Genomic DNA, 18,034 nt, shown 5'->3' on the forward strand with positions numbered 1-18,034 from the left:
ACACACTGCCGCGCCGCTGTCTGCGCAGCTCCCCCCTCCCCGGGAGGGGGAAGGGGGAGCCCCAGACCCCCCGCGCCGGCTACCCACACCTCAGTTCTTGAGGCTGATGCTATAGGCGATGGTCGTGTGCTCTGGCTCCGGTGTCGCTACTGCACTGTGCTTTGCGTGTGGTGTTAGTTTTGTGGGTGCGAGAGCCAGGAGTTATCTTCAGTACTCGGGCTGCATGCGCCTAGGGCTGCCTTCCCTAGGTGCCCTGTAAGTACTGCCCTTGGGGCTTGGGGCCACCTTCCACAGGCTCCTCGGGGTCTGCCTCTGCTGGTCCGTTTTACCTTTCGGTTTTTCGGCCGCCTGTTGGGCTCTTGGGTGTTCTGTTCTCCATTGTTACCGGCAGGTAAGAGGCTGTTTGCACTGGTAGGGGCGCAGGGTGCTGCTCAGCTTGTATTTCCCGACATCGCGGCCGGCTCTGTTCCTTGGGGTTCGCTGTCCTCTTGCGGGGTTTTGTTTTTCTTTTTGTTTTTGCCTGGTGGGGGGTTCTGTCATTTTCTTCAGTTTGTTTGCCCTTCCACTGTTCTCCTCGGTGGCGCCCCCTGCTAGGTCCCCGTGAGTGTACACGTCCCTGGGGTTCAGCTTTAGAAGTTTGCTTGGTAGTTTTGGGCGCCGGTTTGCGGCACCCTGCCTGGGACTACCTGAGCGCGAGTCCTCTTAAAGTAAACGCTCAGGACCCTGGGAATCCCCTAGGGGGCGCGTGGGTCCGATGGATGTGACCCCGGAGTCCCCACTCGCTGTGTGCGAGTTTGAGGGTTGCTCGGTCCCCTTGTCTCAGGGTGACCCTCATTGTTTTTGCCTCTGCCACGCTGCCTGTTGGGTCGGTGATACTTTCGACCCTGAGTCCTGTAAGTGTTGCTGCTTGCATGTGACTCAATTTACCCAGTCCTCTGATGTTTCTATTCGGGTACAGGCGGCACGTGCGTTGCAGTCTAGGTTTCGTCTGTTGCAACGCGCTCGGTTGGTTGCTTCCCCGGATGCCCCGGGGCTGCCCCGCTTTGCTTTTCGAGACCCGGACTTGGGGGTGGGGGTCGCTTCGATCCTGGTTCAGTCCGCACCTCCTCGTCCTTCCCCTTCTGTTCGTTCTGGTCCCCCGCCCCTGCTTCCGGCCCCGAAGCGTCTGAGGGTTTCGGGGTCGGAGCAGGGGTTACTTGATCTCGAGACTCGGGCAGCTTCGGGGGTTGCCCCTTCCGGGGGGGCGGCAGAGGCATTGGAGTCTTGTCTCCCGGCCGAAGCTTCAGGGTCTGACCAGTGGGCCCCCCTTCCTCCAGCTTTTCCGGCTGCTCTGTCCTTGTCTTGTGGGGTCGGGGCTTGGGGAGAGGACTCGACCTCGGGTCCTGTGGTGACGGACCTCGAGGCTGGGGAGGGGCTGACTTGGGGGCCTTGGGCCCCGCTGGACCCCGCCTGGGTTTTTCTTCCCACTGAGCGGGGCTTATTGTTACAAGGAGTGGGGTTTTCTTTCCCCCCCTCTGCGTACGAGTTGGATTTGGTATCGGCCCCTCCCCGGGTACGGTTCCGTGTTCCCCCGGGTACGTCGGTTCCGTCCTTCCAGAGGTTTTCGGCTTATCGCATCCAACCTGGTGTGGTGCGAGCGGCCTTTGTAGCTTACCTCCTGCGTGACCCGGATTATGCCTCGGAAATGGATCCGTGTTTGGGACTTCGTTCCCTTTCTGGCTCCGTTACGAGGTTCCGGAGTCGTCCTGGCTAGCAGACTGCCCCTTCTTTGGTCTGGATTCCTGGCATTCCTTCTGTCGTTCCCGCACGCTGGAGTGGCGGGAAGCTTCCACGGTGCTTCAGGTTTTCCTGGGGGGTGAGCTTGAGTACCTGAATGAGTGCTTGTTTGCCCCTGCCCTTCCCCGCGATGTGGGCGTTATTCAGCTCCATGTGCAGGTTCCCTCCCTTTCGGCGGCGCTCGTGGCGGAGGACTTGCGCGCTCGGGGCCTTTTGTGTTCGGCCTTGCGGTTCTTTTCCCTCCTGGAGCTGTCTTCGGATTGGCTCGTGGAGGATGTGGGGACGCTTGGGTCCGTCCCGGGGTCCGGCACCTTGTCCTCGGCTGCGCGTTCGTCGGCTGCCTTGTTGAAGCTGTTCACGCCGATTTTGCGGGATGCGGTTTCCCTGTTCTATGCTTCCCGTCTCGCGTGTCGGCAGGCGGTGCTGGGTTCCTCCGTGGAATCTGCTTGGGCTCTGGCTCTTAGGCGTTCTTCACCTTTTTGTCCTCTCCTGTTTGGGGAGTCGGCCGTGGCGCAGTTTATTCAGGCTGCGTCGGCGGCTTGTCGTCCGATGTCGGACTTGTTGGTTTTCCGGGGGTCCCGGGGTGGGTCTTCCCGGAAAGGTCGTGCCAGGGCTCGGGGTTCCTCTCGTCGTGGTAGGCCTCTGGTGTCAGGTTTGGGGTTGGCTCCTCCTGCGGACCCTCCCTCGTCTGGTCGGCGCGGTGTTCGCGCTGTGCGGGGTTCTGGGTCTCGTAAGGGTCGCCGGCCCTTTCGCGGTTTGCCCCTTTGACGGGGCGATGGGCTTCCCCTAAGGGAGCAGTAGGCCTCCTCCAAGCCACAAGTGCCTAAGCCAGGCGATCTCCCAGGGTATTAGTTCACTCTATGGTTTCTTTAATACTAGTGACTTATGCAATAGTGTAATGACACTCAGCAGCACAATAGTATTGTGATAATACCGCCCTGGCGAACACAGCACAGGGTTGGGGACTTATTCCCTAGAAGGGAGAGCAGACGCGCACATCCTCTCAGCCCAAGGCCTGGGACCAGATTCACGAAAGCACTTACGAACCTGTACATCTTTTTTAAACCTTTGGCGGCTTTGTTTCCAATTATTAAACAGTTAATGAGCTCCGAAGCATCAGCGGACTGACCAGGGAGGAAGGGGGGTAGAGGGACCAGGGAGGGCGAGGGGAAGGGGGGTAGAGGGACCAGGGAGGGCGAGAGGAAGTGGGGGTTGAGGGACCTGGGAGGTAGGTAGGTAAAGTGACCAGGGAGGGAGAGGGGAAGGAGGGAGCAACTTGTAAACAAACTCCGCCTACTGCTCCAGTAGTTGTGTTGGGTTCACTCCTGGAGGTTGTAACTCTTGATATGATCCCACGTAAGTTGTCTCAGTTTGGGGATAGTATATCAAGCAGGATAGTATGACGTTCGGGAACTAAACTTTAATTTGTCTTTGTATAATGATGACTCAGTCCATAGCCCCAAGGCCCGTCTTTGTTTTGTCAACAATATTTGTTTTGTTCATGGGGAATCAGTGTTTTTGTACTTCCGGGATGTGTTTTCGCACATAAAGCTCAAAATACCCCCTTCAATGTCGAATTTAGGAGCCCCCATCTTTTGTCCATTCCTTAGGGTTACTGTTAGTCTAGTTAATTTATTATGCACCCCATACCCATTGTATGGGTGGTAGTGGAAAGTGTTACATAGGCACATAATGGGATCAGGGGTTATATATTCATAATAAACATGTACTGTATATGCATTTGGCAAGACATTTTCTAATTGTTAAAAACTAATTAATTAGATTAGGCTGGGGTGGGTTGTATTAGGTACATTTGGAAGGGTATGGTTAAGTTTGGCTATATTAAGGTGGGGTTAGGCTAGGTTGGTTTTAAAAATCTGTTTGTAACATGCCTCTCACCATAAGAGGTCAGCCAGTTATGTCCCTTAGGTGTAGCTGGAGTGTGTTGGAAAGCATTGGGCCCTTGATGTTGACAGTGTATTCTCTCAGCATACTTATTGCTCCTCTGCTTGTCAACAAGGCTATTTTGCACACCCTGCCTTGATTCATGGTTTCATGTAATTACCTAAGTGTAGTTACAGGATGACAGCTATGCTCATGGTGTCCCGTCTTCCCAGCACTCCTTGTCATATAACTCTCTGAAACTACTGACGGTCTTGGCCTCCACCACTTTCTCACCTAACTTGTTCCAACCGTCTATCACTCTGTTTGCGAAAATGATTTTTCTTATATTTCTTCGGCATTCAGCTCCATGTGCAGGTTCCCTCCCTTTCGGCGGCGCTCGTGGCGGAGGACTTGCGCGCTCGGGGCCTTTTGTGTTCGGCCTTGCGGTTCTTTTCCCTCCTGGAGCTGTCTTCGGATTGGCTCGTGGAGGATGTGGGGACGCTTGGGTCCGTCCCGGGGTCCGGCACCTTGTCCTCGGCTGCGCGTTCGTCGGCTGCCTTGTTGAAGCTGTTCACGCCGATTTTGCGGGATGCGGTTTCCCTGTTCTATGCTTCCCGTCTCGCGTGTCGGCAGGCGGTGCTGGGTTCCTCCGTGGAATCTGCTTGGGCTCTGGCTCTTAGGCGTTCTTCACCTTTTTGTCCTCTCCTGTTTGGGGAGTCGGCCGTGGCGCAGTTTATTCAGGCTGCGTCGGCGGCTTGTCGTCCGATGTCGGACTTGTTGGTTTTCCGGGGGTCCCGGGGTGGGTCTTCCCGGAAAGGTCGTGCCAGGGCTCGGGGTTCCTCTCGTCGTGGTAGGCCTCTGGTGTCAGGTTTGGGGTTGGCTCCTCCTGCGGACCCTCCCTCGTCTGGTCGGCGCGGTGTTCGCGCTGTGCGGGGTTCTGGGTCTCGTAAGGGTCGCCGGCCCTTTCGCGGTTTGCCCCTTTGACGGGGCGATGGGGGGGCGGGTTGCGCTGTTCGCTCGCGCCTGGTCCCACGATTCGTGGGCCTTTCGGGTCGTGTCTCGCGGCCTGCGGTGGCGTTGGGTGGCCCCTCCCCCCTTTGGGGGGTCGGGGCTGGCAGGGCAGGTTTCTTCCCCTGCGCTCTGTCGAGTCGTCTTGGAGTGGGTACGCTTGGGCGTCGTCGAAACGACGTCGTCCCTCAGATGGGTTTCCCGTCTGTTTCCGGTTCCGAAACGGGACTGCGCGGACCTGCGGTTCATTCTGGACTTGTCCCGTCTGAACCCCTGGGTTCATTGCCCCTCCTTTCGGATGACTACGCTGTCTCAGGTTCGGCTCCTCTTGGAGCCGGGAGCTTGGATGGTATCCCTGGACCTCCGGGACGCTTATTGGCATGTCCCGATTCATCCGCGGTTCAGGGACTGGCTCGGTTTTGTAGTGGGGCGTCTGAGTTACCGCTTTCGTTGTCTCCCGTTCAGGTTGAACCTGGCACCTCTCGTGTTCACACGCCTTACACGGGTTGTGGTGGCTCGTTTGCGTCTCCTAGGTGTTCGGGTGTTGGCCTACCTCGACGACTGGCTGGTTTGGGCTCCCAGCCAGTCAGCTTGCTTGCTAGCCAGGGATTTGGTTCTTTCCCAGCTCGCCGGGTTCGGGTTCTTGGTGAACTGGAGGAAGTCCCATCTGGTTCCCTCTCAGGTTCGGACTTGGCTGGGTCTCGTGTGGGACTCTCGAACCGCCTCCTTGTCTCTCCCTCCGGAGTCTCTCCTGCGGCTGCGGTCCCGCCTTCGTCTGTTTCTGGAGGGCCCTCGGGTCACCCGGCGGTTGCTCGAGGGGCTGTGCGGGAGCCTGAACTTCGCGATGGTGGTCTACCCGCCGGGTCGGGTTTGGCTTCGACGGCTGTTCTGGTTCCTTCGGGGTTTCCCCTTCCGCCTCTCTCGCGATCGCAGAGTTCGACCCCCGGGGGAATTGCGTCGGTTGCTGCGTCACCGGCTTCCTCTTCGGGTTTTTCGGGGTTCAGTGCCTTGGCGCCTACCCGAGCCCTCGCTCGATGTGTACACGGATGCGTCGTCTCTCGGCTGGGGTTTTGTGACCAGTGCTCACCAGGCCGGCCAGGGGCGTTGGGATCCGTCCTTCCGTCGAGCTCACAGTACGGTGCGGGAGTTCGCGGCAGTGTGGTTTGCTCTGGGGAGGATTCGGGTGGCCCGCGGATCGACGATTCGGCTCCATTCGGACTGCTCTCCGGTGGTTCATTGCCTGAACCGCGGGGGTTCGATGCGGTCCTTGTCTCTTTGGGGTTGGTCGCTTCGGGTGACTCGTCTGCTGAGTTCTCGGGGTTTGGCTCTCCTGGCGGTTCACGTACGGGGCGTGTCCAACGTCTTGGCCGACGCCCTGTCTCGCTTCGTTCCCCTCTCCACGGAGTGGACGGTCGACGACGAGTCCTTCCGTTGGCTTTGCCAGACGTTCGGGCGCCCCGAGGTGGACCTCTTCGCGTCGGCGTGGTCGCGGCGTCTTCCCGTTTATGCGGCGCCCTTCCCCGATTGTGAGGCCGTCGGGGTCGATGCCTTTCGGCTCGACTGGTCGAGGTGGGGGTTCCTGTACCTCTTTCCCCCGGTTCGGCTGTTGCTCCAGGTCCTGACTCGCTTAGAGACTTACCGGGGGAGAGTTGTCCTTCTGGCCCCTTGGTGGCCGGCCCAGCCTTGGTTTCAGGCGCTGGTTGCTCGGTGTCCGAACCCGAGGGTTTTTCCCGCGGCTCCGCCTCTTTCAGCAGTTCGGGCCGGTACGTCACGTAGCTGGTTCGATCTTCTCCTCGAGTCTTCGCGTATGGTTTTTTTTTACTCGAGTCTATCATCATCTCTATGGTGATCAGGTGGCCTCCTTGTTGGTGTCCCACCTGAGGGCTTCTTCTCGGCGGCAGTATGAAGTTTCCTGGCGGTCCTTCCGTTTCTTTTTGCGTCTTCGTCGTGTTAGCTCCTTGTCTGTTCGGGTGGTCTTGTCCTTCCTCTCGTGGTTGTTTCAGGACCGTCATCTTATGCCTAACACTGTCGCTTCGTATCGTGCGGCGCTGGCGGAGCCGCTTCAGCTTGCTTTCGGTATCGATGTTACGTCTGCGCCGTTTCGCAAGCTGTCTCGTGCATTGTTTCACCTCCGGCCTGCTCATGCGTCGCCTGAGCCGTCCTGGTCTTTGGACAGAGTGCTCGCTTTCCTTTCATCTCCTCGTTTCGTTGTGGCCCCTTCGGTCCAGGATTGTTTTTCCAAGGCACTTTTCTTGTTGGCTTTGGCCTCTGGGGGTCGGGTAGGGGAGCTTCATGCTCTCCTCCGGCGCAGGGGTTTCTGCTCTTTTGGTCGTGGTGATAGTTTTGTTCGTTTGCAGCCGTCTCCTTCTTTTCTGGCGAAGAATGAGACTGCTGCGTTCCGGAGGGGTCCATGGGTGGTTGATGCTTGGTTGGTCAGGCCGGGGGTGCATCATGTTTTGTGTCCGGTTGCGGCGCTTCGCCGTTATTTGCGCGCCACGGCTTCTGTGTCCGGGGACGCGCTGTGGGTTGATCTGGTTTCCCTTCTTCCCTGTTCGCGGGTTCAGGTCTCTCAGGTCGTCCGCAGGGTTATTAGGTCCAGCCAGCCTGCGGTCTATCCCCGTGCCCATGACGTTCGTAAGTTCGCGGCTCTTGCTGCCGTCTTTGGGAATATGTCTTGGTCTGATATTCGGGCGCGGGGATTTTGGCGGTCGAACAGGGTCCTGGCTGCTCGTTACCTTGTGAATGTCCCTGGGCCTCGTCGGGCCTGTGTTGCTTTGGGTCGGCGGTTGCAGCCAGTTGTCTCGGCTTCGAGTTGAGGGGTGAGCGACGACCGCCTCCCGGGTAAGTCCCTCTTTTTCTGTCTGTGGGTAGTTAGCTCCGGGGAGCCGACGGGGCTCCCCCCAGAAAACCAGCGTTGAATGTAATGAAACGCCATTTTCTGGGTGAGTCCCGGAGGCTCCCCGGCATCCCTCCCTCCCTCCGGTCGGCGGTTTTTCGCGTTTTTGACATCCAGCCTCAAGAACTGAGGTGTGGGTAGCTGGCGCGGGGGGTCTGGGGCTCCCCCTTTCCCCTCCCGGGGAGGGGGGAGCTGCGCAGACAGCGGCGCGGCAGTGTGTGACGTCACACTAGTTTGCTTGTTTTCGGTTGGGGAGTTCTATCCACTAGTTCGGTTTTAGGTAGCAATTTTAACCAGAATAGGGGTTTGTTTTGGGGCGCTTACCTTTCTGGGTGCCTGTTCCGGTCGATGGCAGACATAGAATGCTTCCAACTACACGGGGGCTTCTATAGGCCATTGCTCCCCTTGCCTCTCTGAGGGGGCCCGGTTCTGGCCGTGGTCCCCGGTAGGCCTAATAACTCCATACACATGACTGATGGCAAAGTCTGACATTAGCATATCAGCCTGGGATAGCTCCGGGGAGCCTCCGGGACTCACCCAGAAAATGGCGTTTCATTACATTCATCGCTGGTTTTTTTTCATTTTCAAATTACGTCCAAATTCGGCCATACGAGCAAACAGCCAAATGCGACGTTCTTTTTAACCCTCAAACCGCTAGGGGCCCAAATGGAATTCACACCCACAGGCGCAACAAAAAAAAAAAATTCCAAAAAATTCTTTCGTCTTATAGAAGTGTTCATTTTTGTTCCCTGATCACGGAAAAAATAAAAAAAAAAATCGTAGGTGGCATATTTTAGCCGCAATAGGGTAGGGAAGTGTGGCAAAAAAGGGGCGTTGGCAGAGCCTTCGCCAGACGAGGTCTACTCCGCCCGAGCTGTCAGACGGCAGTTGCCACAAATATATTATTACCTAATTATTTCAATGTCTCTGATTGATTTTTTCTTAGTTTTTTTGCAGTAATATTATTCCATACAGTGAATTGTGGTATATTTATATTATAAAATGTGTGTGAACCATCGCTGTACTCAAAATTATGGTGTGCATATTAGTGATTCAATTATTATGTTCATAAAACAATACACAAATAGTTTTGCTGTTGTTACACTATATACACAGGTTATATATAAGTATTTGCATGTTTTGTACACCATAACGAACTACTAAGTTGGTCTTGTGAGTCAAAAAGCAACGAGGAGTGAAACACCAAACACCAGCGAGCCACTCACTGCCACTCCCTCCCTCAACACCACCTCACTCACCCTCATTCACCTCCCACAATACTCTTTTGTATTTATTCACTATACACAGACGTTATATATACGTATTTACATGTTTTGTTCACCATAACTGTACATCTAAGCTTGTATGGTGAGTGAAGGCCATAAGATGTAGCTACTCACACAGTCAGGTGATCGGCGGCCGCCCTCAAGGCCAGACGCACTAATATTTGTCATCCAACAATATTGTTTGTGGTGTTATTACGCTATATACACACATTATATATAAGTATCTACCTGTTTTATTCACTATACCTGAACAAATAAGCAGGTATGGTGCCCAAAGACCATAGTGGCCATCAGTAAACACCATGCCAAGTCGTGCAGATGACGCTCCTCCCTCACCAAAATGGCAGCTCCCAACCTACTCCTCTTGCTGTTATCTCATACTATACACACGTTATATATAAGTATCTACATTTGTGTTCACCATGGCGAACCACTAAGCTGGTATGGTGAGTGCAGTCAATAAATGGTGGCCACACACAGTCAGAAGACGACGCCACAACCCTCCATCCCACAGCTTTACTCCTCCCTCCATGGAGCACAGCGCTAAATATCACCACAATCCTGCTATTATCAGAATCCTGGTCAGTTTTATCACAGTCAGGGGGCTTCAGTAATACTATCACTGCTAAATAATAGTAGTATCATTTATATTATGGTATTTGTAGGCGATGCTGTGGTCACAAGCTGAACAGCGGTGCTGTGAGCTCGTGCTGCGTGCGCCAGCCTTGGTGGCTTGCTCAATACTGACGCTGTAACACCCAAGAATGTTGGCCTGGATTTTTTTTCTAGGTGGCATCTGGCAACTATCGGTCGTGGCTGTACTATAGCTGCCCCTATCCCAGGCGGGGCGTTTAAATTATAGCGCTAGACACGAAATCATATATAAATGATGTGCGCGGTTTCGGTTTTGTCACTGATATCATTTATATATGATATGCGCGGTTTGAGGGTTAAGAGGACAGGTTGCTACCAGATACTAAAGCCAGAACACAGCTCCCTTACAGAGTGCCGTGACTGGTGACATTTCGCCACCTCATCGGTAAAGGTAACCCGAAAGTCAATGAGTCAGAACAAACACTACTGGACTCAAAAGAGATGGAAGCCTCAGAATCTGCCTAAAGAACTTCCCCAGCTATGTAAACAAATGATAGAATTCTTTTGTAACTTGCACAAGCTAATTTGCCCAACCTCCCCCATTGATCTGGGGCAGGAGGGAAAGTAGCTCACCACTTGCCGGGGTCTGAGCTGTCAGTTCTATTGCTGATGTAGTGGTTACTGTTACTGTAGTGGTTATAAAATGTGTGAAACATCATTGTACTCAAAATTATGGTGTGCATATTAGTGATTCAATTATTATGTTCATAAAAACAATAAACAAATAGTTTTGCTGGTATTACACTATATACACAGGTTATATATAAGTATCTGCATGTTTTGTTCACCTTAACAAACTACTAAGTTGGTATTGTGAGTCAAAAAGCAAGGAGGAATACCCGCCACACACCAGCCAGCCACTCGCTGCCACTCCCTCCCTCAACAACACCTCACTCGCCCACATTCTTCTCCCACGATATTGTTTTTGCATTTATTCACTATACACAGACGTTATATATAAGTATTTACATGTTTTGTTCACCATAACTGTACATCTAAGCTTGTATGGTTAGTAAAGGCAATAAGACGTAGCTACTCACTCAATCAGCTGTGTGAGTAGCTGACAAGGTCAGAGATGCCCTCAAGGCCAGACAAACTAATATTTCTCCTCCAACAATACTGTGGTGTTATTACACCACAACGCCCCACCTGGGATAGGGGCAGCTATAGTGCAGCCACGACCGATAGTTGCTAGATGCCACCTAGAAAAAAAATCCAGGCCAACATTCTTGGGTGTGAGTGCTTCAGTATTGAGTGAGCTACCAAGGCTGACGCACGCAGCACGAGCTCACAGCACCGCTGTTCAGCTTGTGACCACAGCATTGCCTACAAATGCCATAATATATATGTTCATGCTATTATTTAGCGATGATAGTATTACAGAAGACCCCTGACTGTGATAAAACTGCCCAGGATTCTGATAATAGCAGGATTGTGGTTATATTTAGTGCTGTGCTCCATGGAGGGAGGAGTAATGCTGTGGGAGGGAGGGTGGTGGCGTTGTCTTCTGACTGTGTGTGGCCACCTTTTATTGACTACACTCACCATACCAGCTTAGTGGTTCGCTATGGTGAATACAAATGTAGATACTTATATATAACGTGTGTATAGAGTGTAATAACAGCAATAGGAGTAGGTTGGGAGCTGCCATTTTGGTGAGGGAGGTGTGTCGTCTGCATGGCATGTCTTGTTGTTTACTGGTGGCCACTATGGTCTTTAGGCACCATACCAGCTTATTTGTACAGGTATGGTGAATAAAACAGGTAGATACTTATATATAATATGTGTATATAGTGTAATACACAGTTACAGCCCCGCTCCTGTGCCAGGTAAGTCCACTACGGGCTCACCATAACCCATGCTATTTGGAACATTTTGTTCCTAGTAGCTGAATCTAAAACAACAACATAGCATAATAACACCACAAACAGTATTGTTGGAGGAGAAATATTAGTGTGTCTAGCCTTGGCCGCCACCTAGCTGGTGGCGGCCAAGCGGCCGCCACCATGGCCCGGTCGACCCCGTGGCCCGGTCGACGACCGGGCCACGGGGTCGCTGAGCCCTGAAATCACCTCAAGGTAACCTCAAGATGGTCCACTTGTGTGATCCAACTTGTCTTATGAAGAAATTATTAATTGGAATCTGTAATAAAATGAGAAAGTTTTCCATCACTCTGTGAACGCTGTCCCAACATCGTAAGCTTGTGTGGTACACTTGTGTGGTCCAACTTGCCATATGAAGGAATTATTAATTGTAATCTGTGATAGAATGGGAAAGTTTTCTACCAGTCTGTGAACTCTGTCCCGACATCGTAAGCAAATCCGAACATCTCCCACTTCGGCGAACCATTGTTTGTCAAAACCAAGTAAATCCGGCCTGAAAAATGTGCGAACTAGCCGGAGATTTGTTGAATCAGGGTACGTTGAAATGAGGTTGTACTGTATATACATATTTACATCATTTATATGAATTTAATATATTTTGTTGTAATTTATATTTTTTTTTTTTTTTTAAACAGTGGAATGACAAGACAAGCTACCCTTTTGAGGTGATGTTAATCCTCCTTTCATTCTTCATCGCATGGATTGAAGCCTGGTTTATAGATTTCCGTGTTTTACCACAGGAAGCAAGAGCGAAATCCATCCTTGAAGGTGAGAGTTTATAACATAAAACAAAATTCTTTTGTGTAGTCCATTTACAAATATTCAAAATGTTTTTAAATAAATATCATTTAAGGAGAGTTCCTAGAGAAAAAACCAGTGTGGAATGTAATGAAACAGCACTTTTTGGGTTATCCTTGGTGGCTACCTGAAGCTATATGTTGAGATGACTCCCATCTACCAAATTGCATCAGCCATGGAGTTCTCAGGCCTACTTGGAGACCAAAACCAGAACTTGGCCTCTCTCACAAAGGTGAAGAGAGCTATGACATTTTGCCGGGGAAGGCATCCAAAAACTCGGCAAATCAAAAGAAACCACTGCTAGGTTCAAAGGAAACTGAAGACTCAAAACTAATAAACTTCCCTATTAACATAAACAAAGATCTAATCTCTCAAAATTAGCGTGAGCTCGTTTGCCCTCCCTCCTCCTTGGGGGTGGAAGAGTTAAGGGGCTAACCACCCCCCTTGGTCTGAGGTTTAGGATGTGCAGCATATGACAAACAAGACCTACCCAATTACCTGGAAGGAAGAGGGGAGGTTTAGGGAATCACTGGGGCTCGCACGGAAATTGGCGTTTCATTCTATTCAACTCTGGTTTTCTGTGGGGAGCCCCTACGGCTCCCCTATGGAGATTTGAAACTCTAGCAGGAGTTTCAAATCACACTTTTTACAAGGAAACATTTAAAAGTTTTGTTTTCATCATTAATCAGAAAAAATATTTATTATAAAGGTCCTGTTCCTTACAACCCAGATTCTGTTCCTGGTTGTTGATAGGTCTATACAAGTCTTGGGCCAAATACATGATGGAATGTCCTGTAATACTAGGACCTACTCTTAGAGCAATTGTTGAGAAACTGCCCAGAAAGTGGCATTTATTATACTCAAGTATTTTTTTTTTCAGCCTCAAATACTTGTGATCAATCTGAGAGTGATCCACTCCTACCTCAGCTGGAAAGAAGAGTACGAGATTACCTAAATAATTGCTCTGACACTGTGGGAGATTTCTACTCTCCTTTGGATTCACCTCTTGGTATGTGGTAGCTTATGTAGATATCCACTTAATTTCTGCATGAATTATGACTTCCTCTACTTTTATTACATTATTACTAATATGACATAAAATGATCATTTAGAGAGTTATATTGTAATATCATCATTGTCACACACTGAATTCCTTTTCTGGGGGGGAGCCCCTACGGCTCCCCGGAGCTATCCATGCCTGATATAGATACCCTAACTATTTTGCATCAGTCGATGTGGGTGGAGTTCTAGGCTTACCGGGGACCACGAACCAGAACCTGGCCCCCTCAGAGAGGCACGGGGAGCAATGGCCCATAGAAATGCACATGTGATTTGGAGCATTCTATATCTGCCATCGACCAGGACAAGCACCCAGAAAGGTAAGCGCCACAAAACAAACCCCTATTCTGGTTAACAACAAAAATCGACAAACGAGTGGACAGAAATCCCCCAGAAAAACGAACTAACAAGCTTGATGTCACACGAGCCGCGCTGCATGTCTGCGCAGCTCCCCCGTGCAGCAGGGGTGTTTGGTGTGGTGTGTTGTGTTTGGTCATCTTGTGTGTGTCTTCAATGACTCCTTTATCCATGTCTCTTGTTATTTGTTGTCCTGTGGGGCTCTGCCCTGCATTTCGGTGCTTTTGGTTTCATTGTCGGCACCTGGGTCTTTTCCCTATCTGGAAACTCATTCCTTGCCTATCTTCGGTGCCTGGCTGCACCCTACTGTCCATGAGGTCCCTCGGGTATGTACGCCCTCCTCTACACATTTTGTGGTTGGTCGTATGCATTACTTCCTGGCCGCTCCTTGGTCCGTCTTCGGGGTTTTCCTTACCTATTTCCATTTTTCCTCCTCCTATGCTACACTTGTTTGTGTATCTGGGTCGGTGCTTCTTGACTACCCTGATGTTGGGTGCTCGGGTGGGCCTCTGTCCATGTTCAGTTCCCTGCTTCTGGACTTCTCCGGTGTTCCGTTTTGGTACTGAGTTCCTACGATTTTCTTTGCTACTTACTGCAGGCTTTGGTGTTGTGCTGTCTGTGGGGGGTTGTGGACTTTCAGTCCGCTGCTCCTGCCTTACTGGTTCCTATTCTTGGAACCGGTAGCTGGGTTCCGGTCCTGGCTCCGGTTTTTCTTTGTTCCTTTTCCGGAACGGGTGTGTTTGCTTTCCTGCGGTTCATGTCCTGCGTAGTTCTCCTCTTGGATGCCTCAGGGACACGTGCATCACTCTTCCCTGCTGGATCTGGTTATGTTGCTCCTTTGGGTTGCGGGGTCGCCGTTTTTCGATTCGCATTTTGTGCTTTCGTTCGTGGTGCTAGTTTCTCGTCATTTGTGCCGGCACTGGTTGGTTCGTTATTGAGCTCCCACCTGCGTGTTTCATCTCGGGGATGGTGTGTGGTTTTCCTGGACATCCTTCCGGTTTTCCTATCACTGCGAACAGACCTTCGGTCTCTGATAGGGTTGGCTTATCTTCCCTTCGGGGTTGTTCCAGGACCGTCGTCTGGGACTGAGTCCTGTCACCTCGTATTGGGTGGCTAGCGGAGCCGCTCCTGCTTGCGTTTGGTGTTGGGGTTCCTTCTGTTCCGTTCCGCTTGCTGTCCTGGGTGTTGTTTCACCTCCAGCCTGCTCTTGAGTTCTGGTGCCGTCCTGGTCGTTGGCCTGGGTGGTCTATTTTTCTCTTGTTTTGGTCTTTTTGTCTGTGGTCTTGGTTTTTAGGTTAGGGCGCTTGGCATCCGCCTCCCGGTTCCTTCCCTGTTTTCCTTATCTGTGGTGAGGTAGCTCTGGGGAGCCAACAGGGCTCCCCCCAGAAAACCAGCGTTGATTGTAGTGAAACGCCTTTTTCTGGGTGAGTCCCGGAGGCTCCTCAGCATCCCCCCCCCTCTGGTCGGCGGCATTTTTCGTGTATTTTGACATCCAACCTAAGAACTGCCAGTTGGATCGCCGGCGTGGAGGGTCTGGGGCTCCCCCTTCTCCCTCCTGGAAAGGGGGGGGTTGCGCAGACGGTGGCGCGGCGACGTAATGATGTTATGCTAGTTTGATAATATTGTTTAAGGAGTTCTGTCCACTCGTTCGGTTTTCGGTAGCAATATTTTCACCAGACTAGGGGTTTGTTTTGGGGCGCCTACCTTTCTGGGTGCCTATCCCGGTCGATGGCAGACATAGAATGCTCCCAACCACAAGGGGGTTACTATAGGCCATTGCTCCTCGTGCCTCTCTGAGGGGGGGCCAGGTTCTGGCTTGTGGTCCCTGGCAGGCAAGAACTCCTAGCACTTTGACTGATGCCAGAAAGTTATACATATCCATTCAGCCTGGATAGCTTCGGGGAGCCTCCGGGACTCCCCCAGAAAATGGCGTTTCATGACATTCAACGCTGGTTTTCTGTTACAGAATATCATGCTGCAAAAAAATTATTATAAATCCTTGTGTATATTACAATACTGTACCATTAAAAGCGGTATTGGTCACTATTCTGATATATACCACTTTTTTTTATTCAGGGTCAGATGAAGAAGATGAAAACTGTTCACAGCTCAGTAGAAAGTTGTCACCTCAAGTGAGTTTAATACAAATGTTTTTATCTACCTGCAAAATAAAGATACTGGACTAATACAAATTTGAAGTTATTCATTAGAAAATATGAAGTAGGAGTAATTTCAGTGGAGTCCCACTTGGTTCATTCTGGGTGGTGGATCAAGAATGCCCCCCTCCCTCCTCCCCCTCCCCTCCTCCCTCCCTCACTCCCTCCCCTCTCTCTCTCCCCTCTCTCCCTCCCCTCTCTCCCTCCCCTCTCTCCCTCCCCTCTCCCTCCCCCCCCCCCTCCCTCCCCCCCCCCTCCCTCCCTCATATATATGTAATTATCAAAGTATAATTACCTAAGTGTAGCTACAAGATGAGAGCTACGCTCGTGGTGTCCTGTCTTCCCAGCACTCTTGGTCATATAACGCTTAGAAACTACTGACGGTTCTGCCCTCCACCACCTTCTCACTTAACTTGTTCCAACCGTCTATCACTCTGTTTGCGAAAGTGAATTTTCTTATATTTCTTCGGCATCTTTGTTTAGTGAGTTTATACCTATGACCTCTTGTTTTTGAAGTTCCAGGTCTCAGGAAAACTTCCCTATTAATTGTGTCAATTCCTGTTACTATTTTGAAAGTAGTGATCATATCACCTCTTTTTCTTCTGTCTTCTTTTGGCATATTTAATGCCTCTAACCTCTCCTCGTAGCTCTTGCCCTTCAGTTCTGGGAGCCACTTGATAGCATGTCTGCACCTTTTCCAGTTTGTTGATGTGCTTCTTAAGGTATGGGCACCACACAACCGCTGCATATTCTAGCTTTGTCCTAACAAAAGTTGTCAACAATCTTTAGCATTTCCCCATCCATGTATTTAAAAGCAATTCTGAAGTTAGAAAGCATAGAATAGGCTCCTCGCACAACGTTCTTTATGTGGCCCTCAGGTGAAAGTTTTCTATCTAGAACCACCACTAGATCTATTTCTTTATCAGAATTCTTTAGAGATTTCTCACATAATTTATAGGTCGTGTGGGGTCTATGTTCTTCAATTCCACATTCCATAACATGGCATTTATTCACAATATATTCCATTTGCCAAGTGTTGCTCCATATACTTATTTTGTCTAGATCTTCTTGAAGGGCATGACAATCATCTAGGTTTCTTATCTTCCATATTATCTTAACATCATCAGCAAACATGTTCATATAATTCTATGTGTAATTACCTAAGTGTAATTACCTAAGTGTAGTTACAGGATGAGAGCTACGCTCGTGGTGTCCCGTCTTCCCAGCACTCTTTGTCATATAACGCTTTGAAACTACTGACGGTCTTGGCCTCCACCACCTTCTCACTTAACTTGTTCCGTCTACCACTCTATTTGCGAAGGTGAATTTTCTTATATTTCTTCGGCATCTGTGTTTAGCTAGTTTAAATCTATGACCTCTTGTTCTTGAAGTTCCAGGTCTCAGGAAATCTTCCCTGTCGATTTTATCAATTCCTGTTACTATTTTGTACGTAGTGATCATATCACCTCTTTTTCTTCTATCTTCTAGTTTTGGCATATTTAATGCTTCTAACCTCTCCTCGTAGCTCTTGCCCTTCAGTTCTGGGAGCCACTTAGTAGCATGTCTTTGCACCTTTTCCAGTTTGTTGATGTGCATGTTTTGTTCACCATAACGAACCACTAAGTTGCTATTATGAGTCAAAAAGTAACGAGGAGTGACCACCGTGTACCAGCCAGCCACTCATGCCCTCCCTCAAGTCACCTGACTCACCCACATTCTCCTCCCACAATACTGTTTTTGCTTTTATTCACTATATACAGACGCTATATATAAGTATCTACATTCGTGTTCACCATAATGAACCACTAAGTTGCTATTATGAGTCAAAAAGTAACGAGGAGTGACCGCCGTGTACCAGCCAGCCACTCACGCCCTCCCTCAAGTCACCTGACTCACCCACATTCTCCTCCCACAATACTGTTTTTGCTTTTATTCACTATATACAGACGCTATATATAAGTATCTACATTCGTGTTCACCATATCGAACCACTAAGTTGGTATGCTGAGTGGCAGTGGCAGCCCGCCACTGGCTGCCATTCCCTCCCTCCCTCACCTCACCTCACTTGCCACCATTCTCCACCCACCATACTGTTTTTGCTTTTATATACAAACGTTATATATAAGTATTTACATGTTTTGTTCACCATAACTGTACATCTAAGCTTGTATGGTGAGTAAAGGCACAAAGACGTAGGACCTCACACAGTCAGCTGATGGCTGCCGCCCTCAAGGCCAGACGCACTAATATTTCTCCTCCAACAATACTGTTTGTGGT

At 50.5% G+C, this 18,034-nt stretch overlaps 1 protein-coding gene across 3 annotated transcripts in view; it reads left to right on the plus strand.

The window, feature by feature from the left end:
- The window catches only part of Start1 (Steroidogenic acute regulatory protein-like), a 50,481-nt gene that overhangs the window by 13,863 nt on the left and 18,584 nt on the right, over positions 1 to 18,034 (plus strand). For all 3 annotated transcript variants that reach the window (XM_045769272.2, XM_045769271.2, XM_045769270.2), the window contains exons 7-9: positions 12,023 to 12,155; positions 13,066 to 13,194; positions 15,678 to 15,733. In XM_045769272.2, coding sequence (XP_045625228.1) covers positions 12,023 to 12,155; positions 13,066 to 13,194; positions 15,678 to 15,733 — 318 coding nt within the window. The remainder of the gene's footprint in view (positions 1 to 12,022; positions 12,156 to 13,065; positions 13,195 to 15,677; positions 15,734 to 18,034) is intronic.

The sequence above is a fragment of the Procambarus clarkii genome, chromosome 68 (assembly GCF_040958095.1).
Source record: "Procambarus clarkii isolate CNS0578487 chromosome 68, FALCON_Pclarkii_2.0, whole genome shotgun sequence".
Lineage (NCBI taxonomy): Eukaryota > Metazoa > Arthropoda > Malacostraca > Decapoda > Cambaridae > Procambarus > Procambarus clarkii.